General features: G+C 39.6%; 1 protein-coding gene across 1 annotated transcript in view; it reads left to right on the top strand.

Moving 5' to 3' along the window:
• The window catches only part of LOC116888897 (dystrophin-like), a 97,701-nt gene extending 75,250 nt beyond the window's left edge, over window positions 1–22,451 (top strand). The window contains 3 exon segments of the mRNA XM_032890158.1: window positions 17,719–17,885; window positions 20,125–20,236; window positions 22,311–22,451. Coding sequence (XP_032746049.1) covers window positions 17,719–17,885; window positions 20,125–20,236; window positions 22,311–22,451 — 420 coding nt within the window.
• Window positions 22,452–24,029: the final 1,578 nt, after the last annotated feature.

The following is a 24,029-nucleotide window of genomic DNA, read 5'->3' as shown; positions in this document are numbered from 1 at the left end:
CATGCCTTTTTTTTTTCCCTTCAAAATAATGACCACACTGAAAATTAATTTCTGCCAACAATTAAATCTGCAAACTTTTTTTATAGAAGGCCTTTGAAGCACTGTTACTGCCTTTGAATAACTTTCAATTTAGGGAAGAAATACTAGATGCATAGACAAGTTTTGATTCTAGGTCTGTAGCTCTATATTGTGTGAGAATAATTAGATACAGACTCTTCTATAATGTTTCCTTCCTAATATGGGTTGTTTTTATTTGTTAAGTATTGACATGGTTCTCATAAACCTCAGAGTAGAAATTCTGCTTGTCCTCCCTTAAAAATAAAATATATGGTTTTTTGGTAGCTGAGATGTGTGGCTGGCTGAGAAACCTTTCGGTTGCAGTTGTTCTGTAGCTATGAAATCATGCTGGTATCCTGAGAGAAACATGAGCATTCAATTTGAACTCCAGCACCCAGTTGGTCTTTGCAGGTGTATACCACAGCATCCAGTCTCATGTGACTCATAGGATCTGAATCTAGGCTTCATATTACACTACACAAGCCCTTCACCAACCATGCTGTATTCTTAAAATTCCCCTATTCTTCCCTGAACATCGTGATAGATTAGGACAAAGAGGTAAGGAAAAACAAGATACTTCTTTTTTTTTTTTAAGATTTATTTATTTATTTCATGTATGTAACTACACTGTTGCTGACTTCAGTCACACCAGAAGAGGGCATCCGATGTCCATTACAGATGGTTGTGGGCCAGCATGTGGTTGCTGGGAATTGAACTCAGGACCTCTGAAAGAGCAGTCAGTCCTCTTAACTGCTGAGCCATCTCTCTTGCCTCGCAAGATACTTCTTATCACAGTGGAAGGAACTGGAATACCTTTACTTATGCATATGCTATAGATGAGGACAAAAAAGAGGTATAGCAAAAACAAAATAATGCTATCCATCAATAAGGAGCCAAGGCATGAAGCCCTTTTGTGTAGTTGACTTGAAAGTAGCATTAAAGGTTGGGGCTAAAGTCATCCTTGATATTGACAAAGTAAAATGTATGAGGTTTTATGTATATAAAGAATCCATATGAATTATTTCAATCTGTTGACTGACATCATGTTTTTTTAGGATACCTCATCAATTTAGCATTGCTCATACTCATGCATCCATACATATCTCTCTCTCCCCATGAAAATATATGTATGTATATATAGTATAGTGTGTATATATACTGTGTGTATGTATATATTTCCTGAGAATGATCAGAATGCAGTTTCAGTTGGATTTTTACTCTACTTCTGTTATATCTTTGTAGAAACTGGCCAGGTTTTTAATTCCTTCTTCTTTGTTGCCAGACAAAAGTAGAGGGTTATACCATGGGGATACAGAGTAGTTTTGTCATAAAAATGAAAGATAGAAACAGAATCAGAATGTGAAACCCCATATCTTATCTTCAGTGCTGTCAGTTGGCACTGGTGAGCTTTAAAAGAGCCAAAATGATGGCTCTTGTGTCTTAAAAGCTGGGAAGGAAGTTGAGAATTTCCAACCTTTAAGCACTAGAGAATCTATAGTATTTTGAAAGAGAACAGTCTATGGCTTCCCTTGGTAATTCACACTAATGCTTTAACAACGTTCAGCATCAGGAAATTCTTCCGTGTGAGTTACAGCCTAAATTCTTCATGCTGCTTAAGCCTGTTTCTTCTTGTTCAGTCCCCAGTGGAGGAATAGAACAGCTGGTCACAAGGCCCTGTGTGAGAGACATTCACATAATTGAAAACTGTTATTACATCGCCCTTTCAGCCACTCTTTCTTGGCTGTTCTTTCCCTTTCTCCCTGTTTTCATGGATAAATAATCCCATTTCTCATAAACTGTTCTTAGGTCTTTCAAACCCCTTAATTATTGTTGTATCTTTATGTCACATCTCCTCTAAGTTCTAGGTTAGTTATAGCCACCAAAATTAGATATTTTGTTTTTAATTTAATGTTTATTAATTCAGAAAGTTTATACAATGTATTTTTGATCATATTTACTCCTTCCCCATATTCCAGATCTATCCCTCATCTCTCCAACAGCCCACTTATTTCCTTTTTTGCTGTAACTGGCCTTGAACTCACTGTGTAGACCAGGTTGGCTTCAGACAGACCCACTATTGTTGGACTTAAAGTGATGAACAGCCACACTGAGCTTCTTTAAAAAGTAGCCTGCCAGGTCCATTTTGTGCTGCCCTTGGGTATAGGGCCATCCACTGGAGCGTGGTTCACCTATTAGAAGTCAAATCTTTAAAACTGATTGACTCCCTTGGAAGCCACCAACTTTTTTAACAAAAACATTTTATATAATATGTTGTGATTAGAGATTTCCTTTCCTCATCTTTTCTTTATCCCCCCCCCCCCCCCCCCACTCCTCTCTCTCTCTCTCTCTCTCTCTCTCTCTCTCTCTCTCTCCCCCTCTCTTTAAAAAACAAACAGGCACAAGAGAAACACACACACACACACACACACACACAGAGGGAGAGGGAGAGAGACACACACAGGGGAGGGAAAAGAAGAGAGAGAGAGAGAGAGAGAGAGAGAGAGAGAGAGAGAGAGAGAGAGAAACCCATAAAAACACAGCATCAAGACCATAATATACAAGCAAAAAGTCAGTAAGATAAGAATGCTCAAACAACGCAATATGGAACAAAAGAGTGTTCAAAAAAATACTACTGAGTTCATTTCACATTGGCCATCTACTGCCATGCATGAAGTCTACCCTTAAATTTGGTTTGCACACCCAGTGATATTTCATTGGAGAAAATTAATTTTTCCTTTTTGCAAGCAGTTGAAAATTGGAGATAGCTTTTGGTTAGTGATGGGGGCTTGTGTTGATTTACCCTTTCAGAGCTGGGTACATCATCTGGCTTAGACCTTTGTAGATGTCTGCATGCTACCACAATCTCTGTGAGTTCATATGTGCGCCGGTCCTTTTGTGTTTTGAAGACACTGTTTCTTCGGTGTCTTCCATTCCCACTGGCTCTTACAGTCTATAGATTTCTCTTCTACAAAGTTTGCTGAGCTCCGCTCCGAGTGAAGAGATTTGATGGAGACATCCCAGTTTGTTCCAGGTTTCTCATTCTCTGCACAGTACCCAGCTATAAGTTGTTGTATTTGTTCCTTTCTACCACAGGAGGAAGCTTTTCTGATGATGGCTGGGCAAGTCACTGATTTATGAAAATGGCAGAATGTCATAGAGAGTCATTTTATTGTTAAGGTCCCTTAGCTAGCATAACAGTAACATTCTGTTTTCCCATAGGTCCAGGTCCTACCTAGGCTTAAGATTTTGGTCATCAAAGTAGTTTCAGGCATCAGCATCATTTCATGGGCTGGGCCTTGAGGCCAATCAGAAAGTAGTTGGTTACTCCCTTAAGTTTTATGTCACTATTGCATTTGCACATCTTGCCTGCAGGTCACCTGCAGAGGGTTTTGCTGCTGGGTTTGTGTCTGCCTTTCTCTTCTGGTAGTGTGCAAAATATGTACCAGTACCATGAATGCTAGTCAGTAGGGATAAAGGCTCTAGTTAGACATCAGCTTGACCTTTCTGTCTTCAATGCGTTGTGTAGATGTAGTCCTCAGCTACAGGACCTTATCATCAATTTGTGAAGAGCAACCAATAACCTTGGCAAAAATCTGAGTTGTTTGGAGGTATGCATGACATCCCTTTGAACAACAACTCAGTTAAGTATAACCTATTTTTGGCACTGGGAGTTTCACTTGATAGTAAAAAAAGATATTGAGTTGGGGCTTTAACTCTTCCATTATATGGTGACTCCACTTAGATATATTAATATCATATAAATATATATTTTAAGACGCTTCTACAGTAGTGGGTATGAATATGACCACTCAACTAGCCCTTAGTGTTAGTTGTCCCTCTCAATAATCTATCTCTTTACCCTGTTCTTCAGTCTCCCTCCTCATTTAATCATCCCACTCTAGTCTCATACCTGTTTCTCCATAATTATCTATTTTTCCTTCTTTAAAAGATAACTCTCCTACCCCTCAGTCTCTTACTTTATACTTAACCTCTGTGGTTAAACAGATTGTAGCATGCCTATCAAAGTCTTAAAAGCTAACCCATGCATACATAGAGAATACATATAATATTTGTCTTTTGGGGTATGGTAATCTCACTTTGGATGATTTTTTTTCTAGCTTTATCCATTTACCTTCAAATTGCATAATTTTTAAATAGCTGAATAATATCCCATTTTGTTAATCTTCCACACTTTCATTATCTATTCATCTGTTGATGGACACATATTGCTCCTAGTTTCTATCTTTTATGAGTAGAGCAGCAATGACATAGATGCTCAAGTGACTCTATATCAGGATGCAGTATCTTTTGAGTATATGACAAGATATGCTTAGTTGGCTCTTGATGTATATCTATTCTCCACTTCCTGAAGATTCACTATATTGATTTCCATAGTAGAAGCCACTAACTTTCAATAACATCTTGGTTTGAGGTGGGGAATAGAAGCCCCTCCCCTTTTGTAGACATTATTTTCTGTGAAGGGATTAAACTGTCTGAGAGTAATGAGGTCATTTCCTCTCCCTGAAGCTTCTGTAGTATTATTAGTCTTTGTTCCTTACTATTAAATCCACATTATAATCATGGTATTTTCTTCTTTTACGTATTTCCGTTTTCTCACTTCTTTGTGTGTATACATTTTTGTGTATATGTATCCACATGTGGGTAGGTGTGCATGTACTCCTTTACATGTAGAGGCCACAAGGGGGCATTGTCTCTCACTTAACCTGGAGCTAGGCTGGTGTCCTTCAAGCTCCAGTAATTTTTCTTCTCTTCATCACAGCACCAGAGTGTCAGGCATGTGTGGTTATGGCCTTCTTTTTATATGGATGCTGAAGATATGAACTTTAATCTATATGCTTATCCAGTGAGTTCTCTTATCCACTGAACCATCTCCTCAGACCCTATCTATCTCTCTCTCTATCTATCTATCTATCTATCTATCTATCTATCTATCTATCATTTATCCATTCATTTATTACTTACTTTATTTGTATTGCTGGAAATTGAACCCAGGACATCTTAATTGCTAAGCATGTGTCCTACCACTTAGTCCTTGGTCCCTCCTGTATTTCCTTATGCTTGTTGCTGACTAATACTCAGATTGTTTTTCCTGTTCTTTTATTGTATTTTACATTACTATTTATACTTTGTATTAAGTATGAATCCTTAGCCTGTGGCATGTCTACTAATGCATCATTAATACAACCTTTAAGTCAGATTAAATATATAGGTTCTATTGGGTCCAAAAAAAAAGAACCAGAATATATTTGGTTGAGACACAGTATGGTGAGGTGGAAGGGGTGCCTTTTGGACCCATGCTGAGGCATCCCTTCACTCTGAGATACCAGCCATAGAATGGATATAGTATAGAATAGAGTTTATTTAGAGCATGGGGAGAGGAGTTGGGGCAGAAAAAGGCAGAGAGAGAGAGAGAGAGAGAGAGAGAGAGAGAGAGAGAGAGAGAGAGAGAGAATATGAATAGAGGGAGAAAGACAGAGAGAATAGAGGCTACCAGGAACATGTGGAGAGAGGGGGAAGGGGAATAGAGAGAGAAGGGACAGAGAGTATAAGAGAGTAAGAAAGTTGGAGAGAGGGGAGGGGGACAAACAGCTCCTTTGATAGTGAATCCATTTTGACTGTTTAATGGGCATTCCTCCGGCTTAATTTCAAAACAGGAAAAACTAGAAAAGTGGTGATGGTGAAGCAGGAATAGGATCATCATGTGATCTTTAGTCACTTCCTACTGATTTGGGGGCAACATGTCTCTGGGAAACCTCAGAAAATGGGTATGGAGATGTTGGCCCAGTCTTAGGAGAGTTGGCTGTTTTCTTGCTGTCTAGGGTCTGTGGAACCATCTGTGGATAGGAAGGAGCAGATACAGTAGAAGTGTCTGTGTCTGAAAGAGTAGATTGGAACATCTGTGGATTGCTCCTCTGGAGCTGTCCTGGATGTAGATTTTGAGTAAATACCTGGACTTGGCAAAATGCTGAAACACACACATATATTGAGGCAGAGAATACATAAAATTATGTTTGGAAAAAATACTTTTCTTAGGTGTACATTTCAAAGTATATTTGAAACCCTTAGGTCTTGGTGGTTGTGGGTGTTGGGAGTCCCAATCCTAGGGCACAGGAGAGGAATCCCACCGTCTGGGATAGGTAGCAAGTGGGAACTTAGGCTATTGATAAGCAGGACAGGTGTACTTATATAGATGGAATCTATTTGGTCCATGAGAGGTAGATCTGAGTGGATTTCCTGTAGCTTGTAAGTTTACAAAAGAGATACATTTTTTAATAACATGAACAGTATTTAAGATGAGCTTAGAGAAGACAAAAACATTTTTTGTGGAGCAGAAGGAGCAAGAAGGGCTTCCTTCTGTCTAGGACTGAATATATTACATTTAAAAGACAAAGAAAACTTCAAATATTTGATGACTTTGTGAATATGATAGTTGATCATATAGTTTAGCATGGGAAACACCTTAAATCTATAGTTAAAAAAATAACCAAAGGAAATTTATTTGTAACTGTGATAGCTGTAGTATAGGTTTAGCATGAGAAATACTTTAAGTTCATAGCTAAAAGGCAACAAAAGCAAAATTAATGTTTGAACTTGTGATTATAAATGTTGGATCATATATTGGAATGTTTTATTAGGGTTAGGCTAAAATATAAGAACTATATTGGTTAATGTTAGGACAATGACATAGCAAGAGAGGAAATGTGAAGCATTTAGTAACTGGAAACTGAGTTTAGATAAGGAAGTAACAGAAGGTTATATCTGTGGAAGGTTGTATCTGAACTTGTGTATCTTTTTATCATCAAGTCTGTGAGCAAGGCAAAGCTGTCTGTATTTGATAAGAAATCTGGAAGTCTTAACTAAATAACAAATTTACTAATGAGCTAGTAAGGTGGTGGATTACCTTGGGGTAAGGAGCTAGAACTCTGTTTTCTAGCTGTCAATGTAGTCAGCAATCTTGGAAGAATAAATTATAATCAAGGAGTCATGTATTAATTAAAATGACAGAGGTTGGTCTATAGTCCTCTACCTGAACAGTTTCCAGGTCCCTGTGGTCTCCAACACAACTGGGCAGAGTCAGTCTGGCCATGAGGCCAGAAGTTGAAACCTTTTTCCTTGTGAAGTACTGGGAAAGAGAAAACCCACATTGATTTAGGCAATATGAGTCATTTAACTCTCTGGGGCTGTTTTGTCCACAGTGTAGACCAAAACCAGGCATGGACAAGGCAATGAAGCATTGAGTTATACCAGGGGGTGATTTAGCTCAGTGGATTTATCAGTACCACAATCCAGGTTGAATCTTGTTGCTGTATCCATATCTTCTTAGGAGACCATGGAGAGTAAACTGTTAGGATTTGGGAGTCTCCTTTTACCACAACAGACCCAATATTACATTTAGCAGATTTCTGACAAGATTGAGAACCAGTCTGTTAATCATATCTGAGTTATTCAACATGTATTTTTTAATTATTCTAGAATGTATCTAGAAAATGAAGAGAGCACATTTTATTAATAACAGTAGCAAAAAAAGGTTAAACATATATTTAGAGTGATCTTTATCTTTTACAGTTTATAAATTATTTAAGAAGACAGGAAGAACAAAACCTTATCTTAATTGCTAAATGACTTTGACAAGCTGTAAAGGGAACTAGGGACTGCCCATAACAAAGATGGCATTGAAACTACAGCATAGTCATGTGACTGCCCTTATCTAAGATGACGCTGAAGCAATAGCATAGCAAAACCTTACCTGCCCACAAGGATGGCAGATAGTAATAAAACTGCCTCTGGTTTAGATGGTGCTAAGAGTCATGTGTTATACCTTAGAATAGAGCTGTAGAAATGTGGCTCTCTTTCTTAGAATGGAACAACAGAAGTATGGCAAAGACAAACATACAGATAAATCTCAACATCTCAGTGTGAGGGGTTTGAGGCTCAGCTTGGCAGTGGGCAGTGGCTGCAGGAGCTCTCCTGCAGCTCAATATCGGCAAGAGTGGCAGAACAGAGAACAGTGCTTGAAGCAGCAGCGTTCTATCTCTCTTAGCAACTCTGTTCAGGCAGAGAGGCCAGTGACCCAGGTGCTGGGGCAGTGGTTGCTCAAGCGCCTGCTCACTGAGCGAGGGAGGGAGTAGGTGGGTTTGGTGGCAGTGATGACTGCAGGAATGACATGGAAAGCCAGAGAGCCAATGGAGCACTGGTAGCAGCGGGTTTGTGGGCAGGGGCAGGAGGTATGGGGTGGGGAAGGGGGTGGGGGAGAGGGTGAGGGAAGGGGGTGCAAGAACAATGGAGAGAACTTATGGGGAAGGGGAGGGGAGCAGAGGCAAAAGAGAAGTGTAGGGAGAGCCTATGTATAGCTCTATAGCTGGCGGATTATAAATCGTCTTTAAGGGGCCATGCAGAGTTATTGGTTTGTGGATAATGGGGCCAAATTTAGCTTGTAAATTAGACTGGGAAGCAACGTGGCTGAAGACATTCCTTTCTGGGGGAGTAGGGAGATGAGCTAGTATTTGTTCCCATGTCTGGAGGACAAATGTGGTAGCTAAGGCTGCAGCCAGGCCAGTTCACTAGGTTGTCATACAGTGAACTGGAGGCTAAGCTCTGGGCCAGCTGTGGGGCTCAGAGCCAGAGGGAGAATAGTTTACTTAAGCTTAGAATTTTGTCGGCAGCCAGAGAAAACCACTTCCAGAAAGGAGAAGGAGGGGTCCATAGGGGTAGAGGTCCTAGAAAGAAGGTTCAGTGAGAAGGCTAGTCATGACTGTGAATGCCTCTGTCCTCAAGGACCCCACAGGGTGGCTGTGAGCTTAACAGCCCTCTCTTAGGACCAGGGGACATTTACACTGACCACTGGGGGGGGGGGCTTACCAATTCACCAGTGTTTGTGTAGATAGGCCCAGAGAGCAATCCAATGGTTGCAAAGTTCATGCAGCAGCAGGAGATGTGAACCTGTGAGTTCCTAAATCCAAGTCACTCTGCATGAATATTGTGTTTTATAAAAAAGAAAGAGCCAGGATATGTTTGGTAGAGGCATGGTAAAGAGAGGTGGAACGGCGTGGCTCTGCAGATCCATGCTGAGATATCCTTTCCCCTGAGGTACCAGCCACATAACAGATATAGTATAGAATCAAGTTTAATTAGGGCACAGGGAGGGGAGTTGAGGCAGAGAAAGTCAGAGAGAGGAGGAGGGGGAGGCTAGCCAGGAACACATGGAGAGAGTAGGGAATGGGGAGAGAAGGGACAGAGTGAGTAAGAGGGTAAGATCAAAAGATGGTGAGAGGTTGAGGAGGGTCCAAGGAGCCCCTTTTATAATGAGTCAGGCATACCTGGCTGTGAGATGGAGCCTAGAAGGAATGCTATGGAAAGAGGTTCTGATTAAGCATGAGTAAATTCATACTGTAAATAGTAAGGAATTAGTAATGCTTTTCAATGTATTGCTTTTCTATAATGCTTTGTTTTCTGGCTAGAAAGGGTTATTTTGCTAAAGTTGGTTTCTAGATCAGCAGAGCCAAGAGAACGTTATAGAGCATATTGTGTAGTTGATAATTTGGCAGTTCTTTTGATAAAGACTCCTATGGCTTTGTGTGACGGAGAAATGTGCACAACAGATACTAGATGATATTATAGGGAAGAGTCATAGTTCAACAACCGGAGAGGACAGAATCACTGGTTTTAGTATACTTGTAGGCTTTTGCAAAGTGTTTAATGTTGGTTCTTGGTCTGTGGTCTATTATTCAATGCTTTAAGCAATTCTCTCTCTCTCTCTCTCTCTCTCTCTCTCTCTCTCTCTCTCTCCCCCCTCCTGCCTTCATCTCTCTCCCTGCCTTCTCCTATTACTCTCAATGGCTGCTCTCTTTGTGACATGACCTTTCTGTGTAGCCCTGGTTGTTCTAGAAATCATATGTTGACCTTATGGCCTTAATCTCACAGTGATCTGCTTCTGCCTTCTGAATGATAGAATTAAAGGCATGAACAATCGTGCTGAGCTTCACCAGTAACTTTTAAATGTGGAGAGCACATATTTTGAACCATGTAAAGTTGGGAGCAATAGTTAATTTACTGTTATCAGGATTTTAAACCAATGAGATGTTTACAATGGGCTTAAACCAACAGTAAATTTCTTGACAGATGTGAAAGGAAGAAATCCCTATTACAGTGAAAGAACTCTAGGTAACAGAAGAGACTGGCATTCACCACAATGCTCAGCTGAGAGTTTATGGATTGGGGTGCTCATAGACATTGTAAACTCGAACAGAAAAAAGTTCTTGGGGGTTGCTGAACTATAAGTTGGGAAAATTCGAGGTCAAATGAAGCTTAACATGGTTTTTCTCTGGTGAAATCCTGATGATGAATCCTTAATTACTTTGACCTTCTTTTCATAAAACATTTTGCTGAATGGACTGGGAAACACTGACCCAGAGTTGAGTTGAGCCGAAATTGTAGTTTAGATCAAATAAAAGTGATTCATTACCCCACACAGAGCAATGGAGGTATCATTCCCAGCAGAACGTATTTGGAAAATTGTGTTTTGGAAGGACATTGGTAAACTGAGACATGACAAATAAAGAAGAAATAAAAGGAACAGGGAGCAGTTCTGATCAACGTTGAAAAGGCTGTTTAATGGTAGCATGTATGTAGCCCTGGGTTCTATATAGGCTTCCAGTCAGGTGGCTGATGCTGGCAAGGATAACTCTTGCAAACATGCTTCATGTTATATGCCAAACCCTGACACGGATGCCTTTCAGTTTGATAGCTCATGTAATCTTGAAACAAAGCAGGTAATGTAAAAAATTTCTGTTTCAGAACAGAGAATGGTTAATCATACAGATAAAAATATTTTCCCAGGGTTGCATGGGCAGTGAGTAGCAAAGCTGTGATTTGGATTCCAGGGCTATGAGTTTAGAACCTTAAAAAACTTTTGCTGTCCTTTGCTTGATTGCTTTGTGATTTCAGCTCAGCATGATGAAACATTTGGCACTGGTCCATTACGCAGATGTTCAGGATGCTTTCTCACCTGGGTGATACTTTTCTCACCTGGGTGATACTTAGACAGGGCTATATGAGTGAATACACTGGCATTGGCTAAGATTTCAGACTCTGAGGTACAGCTCCATGATGTCAGTCCTTTGAAAAGAATGACTTGGCTTGCATGATCTGTTTTCATCTTTACATTCATTGATTCTTTTAAAAAAAAATCCTAGTTTGTGACGACTCCCACCCAGAAGAAAGGGATTTCCTGATGGTTTTGATCAGTGGATTGCATTGATATCGTTTTTTAACAAGGAAATGCGAGGCTAAATAGCTCATTGTTTTAATGTTACATTTGCCATTACGAGTAAGTAAAGACTAGAGTCCTATTGCAGTGGTCAGGGAAATGGTGTCTCCAAACAAATTTAGTTGTCATTGTGTCATGATGTGGCTAGATCCTTTATTAGCAAAGTTTGTGCTGAAAGTTGCAGAATGGGATGGCGCTCCACTTATTAGGCAAAGGATGCCATGTCATATATTCAATTTAAAATGGTCTTACAGTAAGTAGTGCCCATCTGTTTTTAGCTATACCAAATGAAGAAACCAGCTGTGGAGAACATGGTTCAGTAGTTCAAAGTACGCTCAGAAATTATGAAAAAAGCAGGCACTTAAGCACATCAGAAATCAAGAGTAAGGAAAAATTACATAGATTATCTTTTAAAATATTATCAGATAAAACAAAAAGTATCACATTGAAGTTGGACAAGACAAACCAATAGAAGGAAAAGAGCCCAAGAGAAGGCACAAGAATCACACACACTCATGAATCGATAAATATTACTACACTGGATCTGGAGTAGATCCACAAGGGTCCTGTGCATGCTGCTTCAGGTTGGCAGATTATTATTTTTTGAATGATGTTTGTGCTGTTAGAAAATAATGGACCACAATGAAAACATCTTCAGGGAAACTGGCCAGATTGAGTATCTAGATATCAAGAAATATATAAGCAATGCTTTTCAAGATGTTAAGTCCTATTTCCAGTACTGCAAAGAAATTCACAATAATTAAAATTTTAAAGATTTTAAAAATGAAATTTTAGGGGTTGGGGATTTAGCTCAGTGGTAGACTGCTTGCCTAGCAAGCACAAGGCTCTGGGTTTGGTCTTCAGCTCCAAAAAAAAAAAAAAAAATGGGGGTTGTTATGGCTCATCAATTAAGAAAACTTGCTATGCTTCCAGAGTAAATTGGTTCAGTTCGTGACACTGACAGGGTGGCTAACAACCATCCACAAATCTAGCTCCAGGACATCCAACTTTTCTGAGAGGCTTCTACATGAATGACGTGTAATATACATATACCAGGATATTCAGACATACTCATAAATAACTATATTTTAAAAGATGTCAAACTTTATAGCAAGCTAGATTAATAAGGAAATAGATGAGTATTTCCCCCTGATAATAGAGCAGAAGAAATTATTAGGCATGGAAGTTTACAAAGGAAGGGTTATAAAGCGGGAGATTCCAGGAACAACCTGACCAGTAAAATGCAGGATGTGGACTTCTAATACTTAGGTTATGACATAACCATAGGCAAAATAAGGAATAAATGCAGAAGAGGTGTTACTTGTTGAAATCATGACTGAAAAGATTCTAGAGCAGATTAAAGACTCTCAGCCACAGTTTCAGGAACCCGCTGGAAAAGGACAATAACCATCATAGGAATGGCAGTCTTTTCAGTAGTAACACAGAAACTGAGACAAAAGTGGAATAGCATTTCAAATGCTAAAACGAAATGAGAAAAAAATCCCCTGAAACTGTCTATATAAAATTTTCTATCCACTAAATACCGCTAACAAGAGTATGGCTTTAAAGGGATATACTTTTTTCTTTTCTTTTAAGGATATATTCCTTATTTACATTTTGAATGTTAGCCCCTTTCCCGATTACCCCTTAGGAAATCCCCATCCCATCCCCATCCTGCTGCTATAAGTGTGCTGCCCTACCCACCTACTCCTTATCTCCTCTCTACACTAACAGTTCCCTACACTGGGGGTGTCCGGCCTTGCCAAGACCAAGGGCTTCTCCTCCCATTGGTGCCCAACAAGGGTGTCCTCTGCTATACATGCTGATGAAGACATAGGTTCCCTGTGTTCTCTTGGGATGGTGGTTTAGTCCCCGGGAGCTCCAACAGGTCTGGTTGGTTGATATTGTTCTTCTTATGGAGTTGTAAACCCCTTCAGCTCCTTCAATCCTTTCTCTAACTCTTCCATTGGGGACTCCATTCTCAGTTCAATGGTTAGCTGTGAGCATCTGCCACTGTATTTGACATGCTCTGGCAGAACCTCTCAGGAAACATCCATATCAAGCTCCTGTCAGAATGCACTTCTTGGCATATGCAATAGTTTCTGGGTTTGTTGATTGTATATGGGATGGATTGCCAGGTGGGGCTGTCTCTGCTCCACACTATGCCTCTGTATTTCGCCCTGTGTGTATTTTGTTCCCCTTTCTAAGAAGGACTAAATAAAGCATCCACACTTTGGTCTTCTTTCTTCTTGAGCTTCATATGGTCTGTAAATTGTATCTTGAGTATTCCGTGCTTTTGGGCGAACATCAGTGAGTGCATACCATGTGCATACCATGTGCATTCTTTTGAGATTGGATCACCTCACTTAGGATATTTTCTATCTAGTTCCATCCATTTGGCTAAGAATTTCATGAAATCATTGTTTTTAATAGCTGAGTAGTACACCACTGTGTAGATGTACCACATTTTCTGTTTACATTCCTCTGCAGTGACATCTGGTTTCTTTTCAGCTTCTGGCTCTTATAAATAAGGCTGCTATGAACATAGAGCAAGTGTCCTTGTTATGTATTGGAACATCTTTTGTGTATATGCCCAGGAGGGTCTTCAGGTAATCCAAACTGCCAGAGTGATTTCCAGAATGGTTGTACCAGTTTGCAATCCCACCAAAAACGGAGGGAGTGTTCCTCTTTCTCCACATCCTTGCCAGCATCTATTGTCACCTGAGTATTTGATCTTAGCAATTCTGATGGGTATGAGGTGGAATCTCAGGGTTGTTTTGATTTGCATTTCCCTAATGACTAAAGATGTTGAACATTTCTTTAGGTGCTTTTTGACCATTCGATATTCCTCATCTGAGAATGTTTTGTTTAGCTCTGTACCCCATTTTTAATAGGGCGATTTGGCTCTCTGGAGTCTAACTTCTTGAGTTTTTGTATATTTTGGTTATTAGCCCTCTATCAGTTGTAGGATTGGTAAAGATCTTTTCCCAATCTGTTGGTTGCCGTTTTGTCCTAATGACAGTGTCCTTTGCCTTACAGAAACTTTGCAGTTTTATGAGGTCCCATTTGTCGATTCTTGATCATAGAACATAAGCCATTGGTGTTCTTTCTGTTCATGATATTTTCCCCCATGCCTATGTGTTCAAGGCTCTTCCCCACTTTCTCTTCTTTTAGTTTCAGTGTATCTGGTTTTATGTGGAGGTCCTTGATCCACTTGGACTATGTCGTGCCTTCATGGTCATTAAATTCTAAAAAGTCTTTAATTTCTTTCTTAATTTTTTCCCGACCAAGTTATCATTTAGTAGAACATTGTTCTGCTTCCATGTGTATGTGGGCTTTCTGTTGTTTTTGCCGTTATTGAAGACCAGCCTTTCTGCATGGTAATCTGATAGGATGCATGGGATTATTTCAGTCTTTTTGTATCTGTTGAGAACTGTTTCGTGACAGATTATATGGTCAGTTTTGGAGAAGGTACCATGAGGTGCTGAGAAGAAGGTATATCCTTTTGTTTTAGGATGAAATATTCTATAGATATCTGTTAAATCCATTTGGTTCATAGCTTCTGTTAGTTTTTCTCTGTCTCTATTTAGTTTTTGTTTCCATGATCTGTCCATTTATGCTGGCTGGATTTGTGGTAATATATTGTGTAAATTTGGTTTTGTTATGGAATATCTAGGCTTCTCCATCTATGTTAGTTGAGAGTTTTGCTGGGTATAGTAGCTTGTGCTGGCATCTGTGTTCTCTTAGGGCCTTTATGACATCTGTCCAGGATATTCTGGCTTTCATAGTCTCTGGTGAGAAGTCTGGTGTAATTCTGATAGGTCTGCCTTTATATATCACTTGACCTTTTTCCCTTACTGCTTTTAATATTCTTTCTTTGTTTTGGGCATCTGGTGTTTTGATTATTATGTGACCAAAGGAATTTATTTTCAGGTCCAGTCTATTTGGAGTTCTGTAGGCTTCTTGTATGTTCATGCACATCTCTTTCTTTAGGTGAGGGAAGTTTTCTTCTATAATTTTTTGAAGATATTTGCTGCCCCTCTAGGTTGGGAATCTTCATTCTCTTCTATACTTATTATCCTTAGGTTGGACCTTCTCATTGTGTCCTGGATTTCCTGGATGTTTTGGGTTAGGATCTTTTTGCATTTTGTATTTTCTTTGACTGTTGTCTCAATGTTTTCTATGGTATCTTCTGCCCCTGAGATTCTCTCTTCAATCACTTGCATTCTGTTGGTGATGCTTGCAACTGTGACTCCTGATCTCTTTCCTAGGTTCCCTATCTCCAGGGTTGTCTCCCTTTGTGATTTCTTTATTGTTTCTTTTTCCATTTTTAGATCCTGTATGGTTTTGTATAATTCCTTCACCTGTTTGGTTGTTTTCTGGTAATTCTTTAAGGGATTTTTGGGTTTTCCTCTTTAAGGGCTGCTACCTGTTTACCTGTTTTCTCCTATATTTATTTAATTGAGTTATTTATGTCCTTCCTAAAGTCCTCTATCTTTATCATGAGATATGATGTTAAATCCAAATCTTGATTTTCCTGTGTGATGGAATATCCAGGACTTGCTTTAATGGGGCAACTGGGCTCTGATAATGCCAACTAGCTTTCGTTTCTCTTGGTTATGTTCCTGTGCCTGCCTCATGCCATCTGGTTATCTCTCATGCTACTTGCCTTTGCTGTCTCTGACTGAAGCTTGTCCCTCCTGTGATCTTGGTTGTGTCAGAACTCCTGAGAGCCTAGCCTTCTTTGTGATCCTATGATTTGGGATCCTGTGATCCTGAGTATGTCAGAGCTCCTGGGAGTCAAACTGCCTCTGGGATCCTGAAATCCTGGTGTGACCAAGCTCCTGAGATCCTGTTGTCTCAGAGCTCCTTGGAGTCCAACTTTCTCAGGGTGTTGCAGGAGTGGTTGGGGAGCCAGAGCCCTGTTGTTTTTTTTTTTTTTTTTTGTTTGTTTTGTTTTTTTTTTTTTTTTGTTTTTTTTTTTTTGTCACAGGTGCAAGTTGGAAGGAACCAGTCCCTCTATTTGGGTGGGTGTTTGTGTTTCCCTGGTTCCTGTCGGGGGTCCCAGTTAAGATGAGTGTTGGGAAAGATGTTGAGTCCTCAACTGTGATCTTGAGTGTCAGAGTTGCAATGTTCCTGGTTATGTCAGATCTCCTGGGATTTGAGCTTTCTCTGTGATCATGTGATCCTGGGCATTTCAGAGCACCTAGGAGTCAGGTTCCCTCTGAGTGTTGTAGGAGTAGGTGCAGACCCAGTGCCCAAGGTCTGCTCTGGGTGCAGGTTCAAACTGGAAGGAACCCATGCTACTGGCTGGGCGGGGGTTCTTGAGTCCCTGGATCCTGGGGGACCCAGTTACTCTGGGTTTTGGCAGATGTTGCGGCCTCTGCTGGATCCTGGACATTTCAGAGCACCTAGGAATCAGGTCCCCCTGAGTGCAGTGCCAGTGTCCAAGGTCTGCTCAGGGCACGGTTCCTACCAGAAGGTAATAGGAGATATTTTGACACAGAATCTAGGAAATCCATGACTATCAGACATCTTGCAAAAGCAAATTGTAAAAGATATCCTTCAGATAGATCTGACTTCAGTTGGATGAGCGAGATTAATGAGGCCATGAAGAGAAAAAAGCCAGTATGTGTTATCAATCTAGCTAATGATATAGATAGTATAGTTATGTAAGGTTAAAAACACAAGGCATGATTAAAATGAATGACTGTACTAACATCATTGACGTTAATTAACCATCAGTTAATGGTTAATATGTTTTGAGTGTGCTAAGATGATTGTACTATCTGAATTGAATCCCATATATGAAATTGGGACTTTAGAAGAGAAAAGTAGTGCATCAGTGGAGCACTGTGGTGGAATACGGAGCCTCAGATGGCTGGGGACTAGTATAAGCCCTGACACAGTCAGTAGTATAGTTGTTGAAAAGCTACTTCTCTACTATCACAATCTGTGTTTGTTTTCTTATCTGTAAATCCGAGACATTGGAAATGGAATTCCTACAAAGGGAAAAATGAATCAATACTTCCTTGAGGTGTTTATCCCTTTCTTTTAAATTTTAATCAGTAAACACTTTGCACCTAACTTTAAAAATGAGAGGTAAAACTAGTCTCATTCAGCTGTGTATTTTTTGCTTTACCTTTAAAATTATTTCTTGGTTTGGTTTTGTTTTCATTGATAACTTATAGATAAGGAGGTATTACCAGGCGGGGCAGGGGGAAGCTACAAAAAGAGGTCCTTGCTGAGAAAAAAAAAATGATTCTTGCTATTCTTCTTTTTTCATTTATTACCTAAATTATTACTGTCTTACTCTCTCACCCTCTCTTTTTGCGTACTCTTACCCCACTTCTCTTCTCCTTCTGTTTTCCCAGGCCAATAATAAACCCGAGATTGAAGCCGCTCTCTTCCTTGACTGGATGCGTCTGGAACCCCAGTCTATGGTGTGGCTGCCGGTCTTGCACAGAGTGGCTGCTGCTGAAACAGCCAAGCATCAAGCCAAGTGTAACATCTGTAAGGAGTGTCCAATCATTGGATTCAGGTATTAAGCTTCAACAGAATCGCCTCATTGTCCCTCCGTTTGTCGTGACTTGGTTTTTCTGTCTCCCATGGCAGTTGCTGTGAGTTTGTTCCTTTCTAAAGTGGGAGAGAAAGTGATGGAGCTAAAGCATCGATCACGGCTGTCAGTTCCCCAGATCTCAGGGTTATTTCCGTGGACCTGACTCATTAGGCAGATGTCTTTTTCCACCTTCACTCTTCAGCTCGTCACAATCACAGTTTTGGTTAGGCCAGGGCAAGGACCTAGCTCCACAGAAATATTTGTTTTTCAAGGGCATCCAGATGAACTGTCCCTCCTCCTTCCTGGAACTAAAACATTTTTACCCCTGTTTTATTTTTTTCTGGCCTTTCTGTTTATAGAAATTCTCCTAGAATCAGTTATAAAATGAAGAGTTGATTCTATTCTGGGAAGACGCATCCTGGTAGCTCAGTCTCTTTCTTACTTGGCAGCACTTCTTTTTACTCCTTAAGGAACACGAATTGTTCCAGGCATCCTAGAACTTTCTTTTCTTTTTAAATCTGATTCTCTTCTTTCCATAGTATTCTGTTGAAATCTTAGTGGAATAAAAGAAATGTAAACAAATGAGACGCACAAAGCAACTGAAACCATAAAGTATGCCACATGTGTGTAGAGGTCTGTGAGAGAGGAGCCAGCATGCTATTGTTTTGGCATCCTTAAAACAACGTGGGAAACAATGAACTCATTTGGAGAAATGGGGTATTTTTAAATGACTTAACCTAATAATAATCCCATGCCCTAATTTTGAAATGATGCATTTTAACACCTGGATATTAGCTTTTCCATAGCATGTATAAGCAACAGGATTATACCCTGGTTATATAACTTATCCCCCTTCAGACTTTACTTAGCATTAGTAAATATGCATTTCTAGTGGTGCTTAAGTTTGTTTTATTACTTTATTTACTTTCTTTTAAAAATTCCAGTACTTTTATTATTGATGGTTTCCTTTGGTACTTCATGCAGCTTACAAAGAGGTTTTATAAAAAAAAAAAACATTATAAATGTTTCTAAAACCTAGTTAGACAGATGCTTACAAAATATACCTTCTTTTCTTCGTGATTTTGGGCAGATGAGAAGGGTGCTATAGGAATTGCAAGGCTGGGGTTTGGGGGAGCTGCAGGTGACTGCATTCTATTTCTTATCTTCCTGAGCCAGCTTCCTGAGCCAGTGGGATTTGTATACAACACAGGAACATTTTATAAAAGGAAAAAAAGTACAGTGCTTCGGAGGACCTAAGAGAGCCTCCCCTACCCCCTTTAACCTTCAATTCTTTTGTCTTTTTCAAATTAGATTATTTTAAGAATCAGTACTTCTCTTTCTTCCTTATCCCCTCTCAAATGATGGGTGAACTCCTTAAAAAAAAGGTAGCTATCTTTTCTTCCCACTTTTCCATATGTAACAACAGGAATATGTTTATCTGAATTGGCTGAGGCTCTTATCTGAGAAGGCAAAAATCAGGAGGAATGAAGCAAGTATATATAGTAGGCTGAGAGTGCTGGAAAATGTATCAGCCAGTATTTAACAATTAGAAAATCTTCCCTTTAATCCAATGTTGTTGTTGCTGCTGCTGCCGTTGTTCTTTGTGGTGCTGGTGGTGGTATCATTTTTGGGTAATATGGTGAGTGATTTCTGAAGAGAAAGAATAGACTGTCCATTTGACAGGAAGGTAAATCATGCCAGCCATTGTTAGAATTTATAATTAAAGGAATATAGGAATTGCAAAGCTGGGGTTAGGGGGAACTGTTTTAATTTTGATTACTTATGAGTAACTTTACTTTTTATAATTTTGTGAGAATAATTATCTCAGAAACTCTTGTCCCTGTGATAAATAGGCAGTGTGCAGTATGTCTGTCTTTCATATCTTTCATGTTTGAGGATTTTGTCTTTAAAAGACAAGGAATTTTGGCCACACCTCTCTATTTAATCTAAGAGTTCCGGTGTAGTTTAAATAAGAGTTGATTTTTTAAAACTTTTTCTTCCATATGTATGTTTACGAGATAATCTTTCCACTGAAATGTGTTGCTCCTCTAGGAGAGGTACTGAGAAGTCTGGAGGAAGAAGTTAATGGCTTCCTATGTGAGAACACATGAGCACTGCTTTCTATTTCCACAATCAACAGTGTGGGAGAGGGTTGCCTAGAACGTTCTTTGGGAATATGATTCGAAGAAATAAATAACCATTTGTTTCTGTTCTTTATTAGGTACAGAAGCCTGAAACACTTTAATTATGACATCTGCCAAAGCTGCTTTTTTTCTGGCCGAGTTGCAAAGGGCCATAAAATGCACTACCCCATGGTAGAGTACTGCACTCCGGTAAGTAAATGTCCTCCTGGCATAAGTTCTGTCACCCGAGTTGAATTTTAGATTTGGAAATGCAGTGTTTAATCCCATTTTCTTTTCCTCCCTCCCTCCCTTCCTTTCTTTTTTTAAGTTCTATCGCCCAAATGCCCCTAAAAGGCAGGTCCTGATATACAAGAGAAGTATTAGGCACTCAATAAATATCTCTGAATGACTGCATGCATTTTAACATTTTACCATATTTTAGGGAGGATATCTTAAAGTTCTCTTATTGCAACCTTAGCAATTATATAAAGAAGGCGCATGACCATAGGACATGTTGAACTTGGAAGAGAGTACGATACGTATTCTTCAAAACACATAACCTACCACCTTCTGTCACCATTGTTTGCCTTTTAACTCTGTGACATAGTGTCAACTGACACATGAAAAGTACATTTTACACGGCCATACTTAATAATTCATTTACATGATCAGTAAGCACTTACCTTTTCAATTGCCTTATAGTGTAATCAATAGATATTGTTATTTGTTTCCTCCTTTGACAGATGAGGACTCTGTTGTCCTGAGGTTAAAATATTTGTCCAAGGATCTATAAGTAAGATATGGAGAAACTTCAAACATGTCAGACTAAAACCAGTAGGTGTTAGGCTTTGGGAAAAGCTATAGTGAGATGGTACGAACATAGACTCAGAGATTCTACTGAGACACAAAACTACTGCATGAGTGTGCTTCTGGAAGCTTATCCGGAATGTATACACTCAGGCCTCAACCTGGGTTTTTTAAACCCAAATCTATGTTTTAACAAGATTTACAGAGGCTCTGCTCCCCTTTAGAACATGGGTTTATCCATCAATTGTTATCCACTCTAGTATTTAACTGTTTTCCTCACTATTTTTTCTGTTATAAAAATTGAAGAGTGTGCCATGCTATGAATTACATGATATTCAGTTTGTGAACTCTGATATTAATGTCAACTAAGTAGTTTGAGACCTTCTGAAGAGGAAAAGTAAAAGTTAGGCTTACGTCTGATATAAGCTATCATTCATCAAGTAGCCTGATACTTCATCTATTGCCCTTCTCCTTTTTCATTTATTTTGTGTGTTTATATGTGTTTGTAGTGTTATGTGTGATGGCCAGTGGTTAAAGACTTTTCTCTACCCTATTTTATGAGGCACAATCTCTAGCAGAATCCAGAAGTCACAGGTTGACCTCATTGGCAGGTACATGAGATCTAGGGATCTACCTGTCGCTGTAGTAGGTTAATTTGCTCTACTCAGCCAGTGGTGGCAGCAGAAATTCCTGGCTACCACCCCAATGCTGTGGATTCTCCAATGAAAGACACACACAGACATAGCCTTATTTTTTAACATGTACTAAGCAGCTCTATGGTGGGACCACTCCCATACCTCCACATAGTTAACACACTTTTCCCTCTGATATTCCTGAATCATTACATGTTAAACCTATATTCCATCTTGGCTGCCCTGGGCTGTAGCCCAACTCTTATGTGTTGGCTGTCTCTCTGTTCTGACCTTCTCAGGCCTGATCTTTCTGCTTTCCCTGCATGGTGGTTCTAAATCTTTCTTCCTTGGATTCCCTTGCTTGGGAAAACTAAAGTTTCACCTCTGTCTCCCTCACCAGTCACTGGCTGCTGGCAACTTTATTTGCCAATCAGAATCAGCTGGGGACAGGGACCTTTAGTGTCGCTCATGCGAAATTCTCATGCAAATTTGGGAACCCATACTGCAAGCATTAAACCAAATCTACAACATCTACAGTCTCTGCCTTCTCTAGTGCTAGGGTTATTAATAGGTACCATCATGCCTGGCTTTTCTCCAGCTGCAGGGAATCCAAACTCATGCCTATGTGGCAAGCACTTTACCAACCGAGCTATTTCAGCCTTCAATGCCTCTCTTTTACCACTGATACTGAGCCATAAGTAACACACTGAAGTTAGTCGTGTTTGAATCCACAGCCTTGGTTCATAGTTCCCATATTCTTCCTGGTGAAGAAGATGAAGATCAGGCAGCCATTCCTTTGGAAATAGCACTCTCTAAAGCTGCTCTCTTCATCATTTCCATTGTAGACTACATCTGGAGAAGATGTCCGTGACTTTGCCAAGGTACTGAAAAACAAATTTCGAACCAAAAGGTATTTTGCGAAGCATCCCCGAATGGGCTACCTGCCAGTGCAGACTGTGTTAGAGGGGGACAACATGGAAACGTGAGTAGTGGCAGAAGCAAAGCAAACTTTAAACTTTCATTTGCTATATCCTTGGACCCCTCCCAACCAAAACCGTCCTTTCCTCAAATGCAAACAGTCTCCCTAAGCTCCTCTCCTCTCCTCGTTGCTTTTACTTTAGCCACACACACACACACACACACACACACACACACACACACACACACACACACACACACACACACACAATTTATGTTCAATTACATTTGCTCTTGACAATTTATCGTTTCCAAAGTCAAATTTTGACCTTACAGGAAGAAAATAAAAACCCACAACAGAACTTCATCACAAATTGCTTTCTAAGAATTTTAAGAGCTATGGAACTGTTTACAGATGAGTGATGACAATATTTCATTTTGATTTTCTTCCTTCATAAATCAGTGGACATGTGTGTTTTTGTATCTAATTGTGTGGCCATACCTAGTCACTCTTTTCCACTTGAGAGAAATATCCAGTCACAGGAAATGACTTCACGGTAAGTAGAAATGAGTCTTCTGGACGATCGGACGATATCTTTGACTCCTTCCTTAAAACATACTCCTTATACTTTCCTCTACTTTGATGGCAATCTCACAATTATCTGTTTGGCTTTTCATTTACTTTTTACTTTTAATTGGCTGTTGCTTTCCATGATTCATGCCTAATTTGATTGGATTTTATTTATTCCTTTTGACCTTTCCATAATTTCTGTTGCCACTGAGTTTGCTTGTGTGTCTTTTCACCACTTCATCTTTTGTTTTGCAGTCCCGTTACTCTGATCAACTTCTGGCCAGTAGATTCTGCGTGAGTACTTTTGCTAGGGGTACTGCAACTGCCAGCCCACACTTGCTTGATTTATCTTTTTCGTTTGACTGTTTATTCTGCTCGGTTTTATTTAAAGACATTTTGATTTCCTATTTTTTGTTGGTGTTTTCCTTTCTCAGTAAGGCCTTGAGAGTGCCATCTAGGAGCTACAGAGACTCTGGACAGTGCAGATCTCATTGCTGAAGTCTAGCCAGCAGCATCCTAGCATGAGTTCTAATAAAAATGCAAAGAAGTTTGCAACTTTTAGCTGTCTTCCTGGAAGACATCTTTATATTTTAGATATTCCCTCAAATATAGGCAAGAAAGAGGCTATTGGATAATGGCATTTGAAGGCCTATTTCTTGAAACATAATGCACGCAGACCTCCAGAAGGGTGATGGTGTATTCCTCAGAAGCAGTTGTACACAGACTACTAAAAATCAACAAGATCTATTTTAGAGTATGACACTGAGTTTGGTAGACTAATTTCTGTAATGTGGATGCTTTTAAAAACTAGGTTATACTGTGCTGTTTGACTTTTCCCAAATGTAGGGTTCTGACTTTTGAAATAAACTCCTTGTTATCTCCTCTGTAAAACATTCAGTTCATAAACTGTTATTATTTTAAGCAAGGCGGAAGTATACTATAGTCTGATATCAATACTAGTGTTTATTAATACTAGTAATATAAGATAATAGTACACAAATGGTTTGTTTCAGTTTATATTGGTAAAGAACTAATTTGGAGCTAGGTATTGTAGTGAACACAAGTAGTGCTAGCT

The sequence above is a fragment of the Rattus rattus genome, chromosome X, assembly GCF_011064425.1.
Source record: "Rattus rattus isolate New Zealand chromosome X, Rrattus_CSIRO_v1, whole genome shotgun sequence".
NCBI lineage: Eukaryota > Metazoa > Chordata > Mammalia > Rodentia > Muridae > Rattus > Rattus rattus.
Note: the sequence above shows the minus strand (reverse complement) of the source record. Positions and strands in the feature narration are given on the sequence as shown.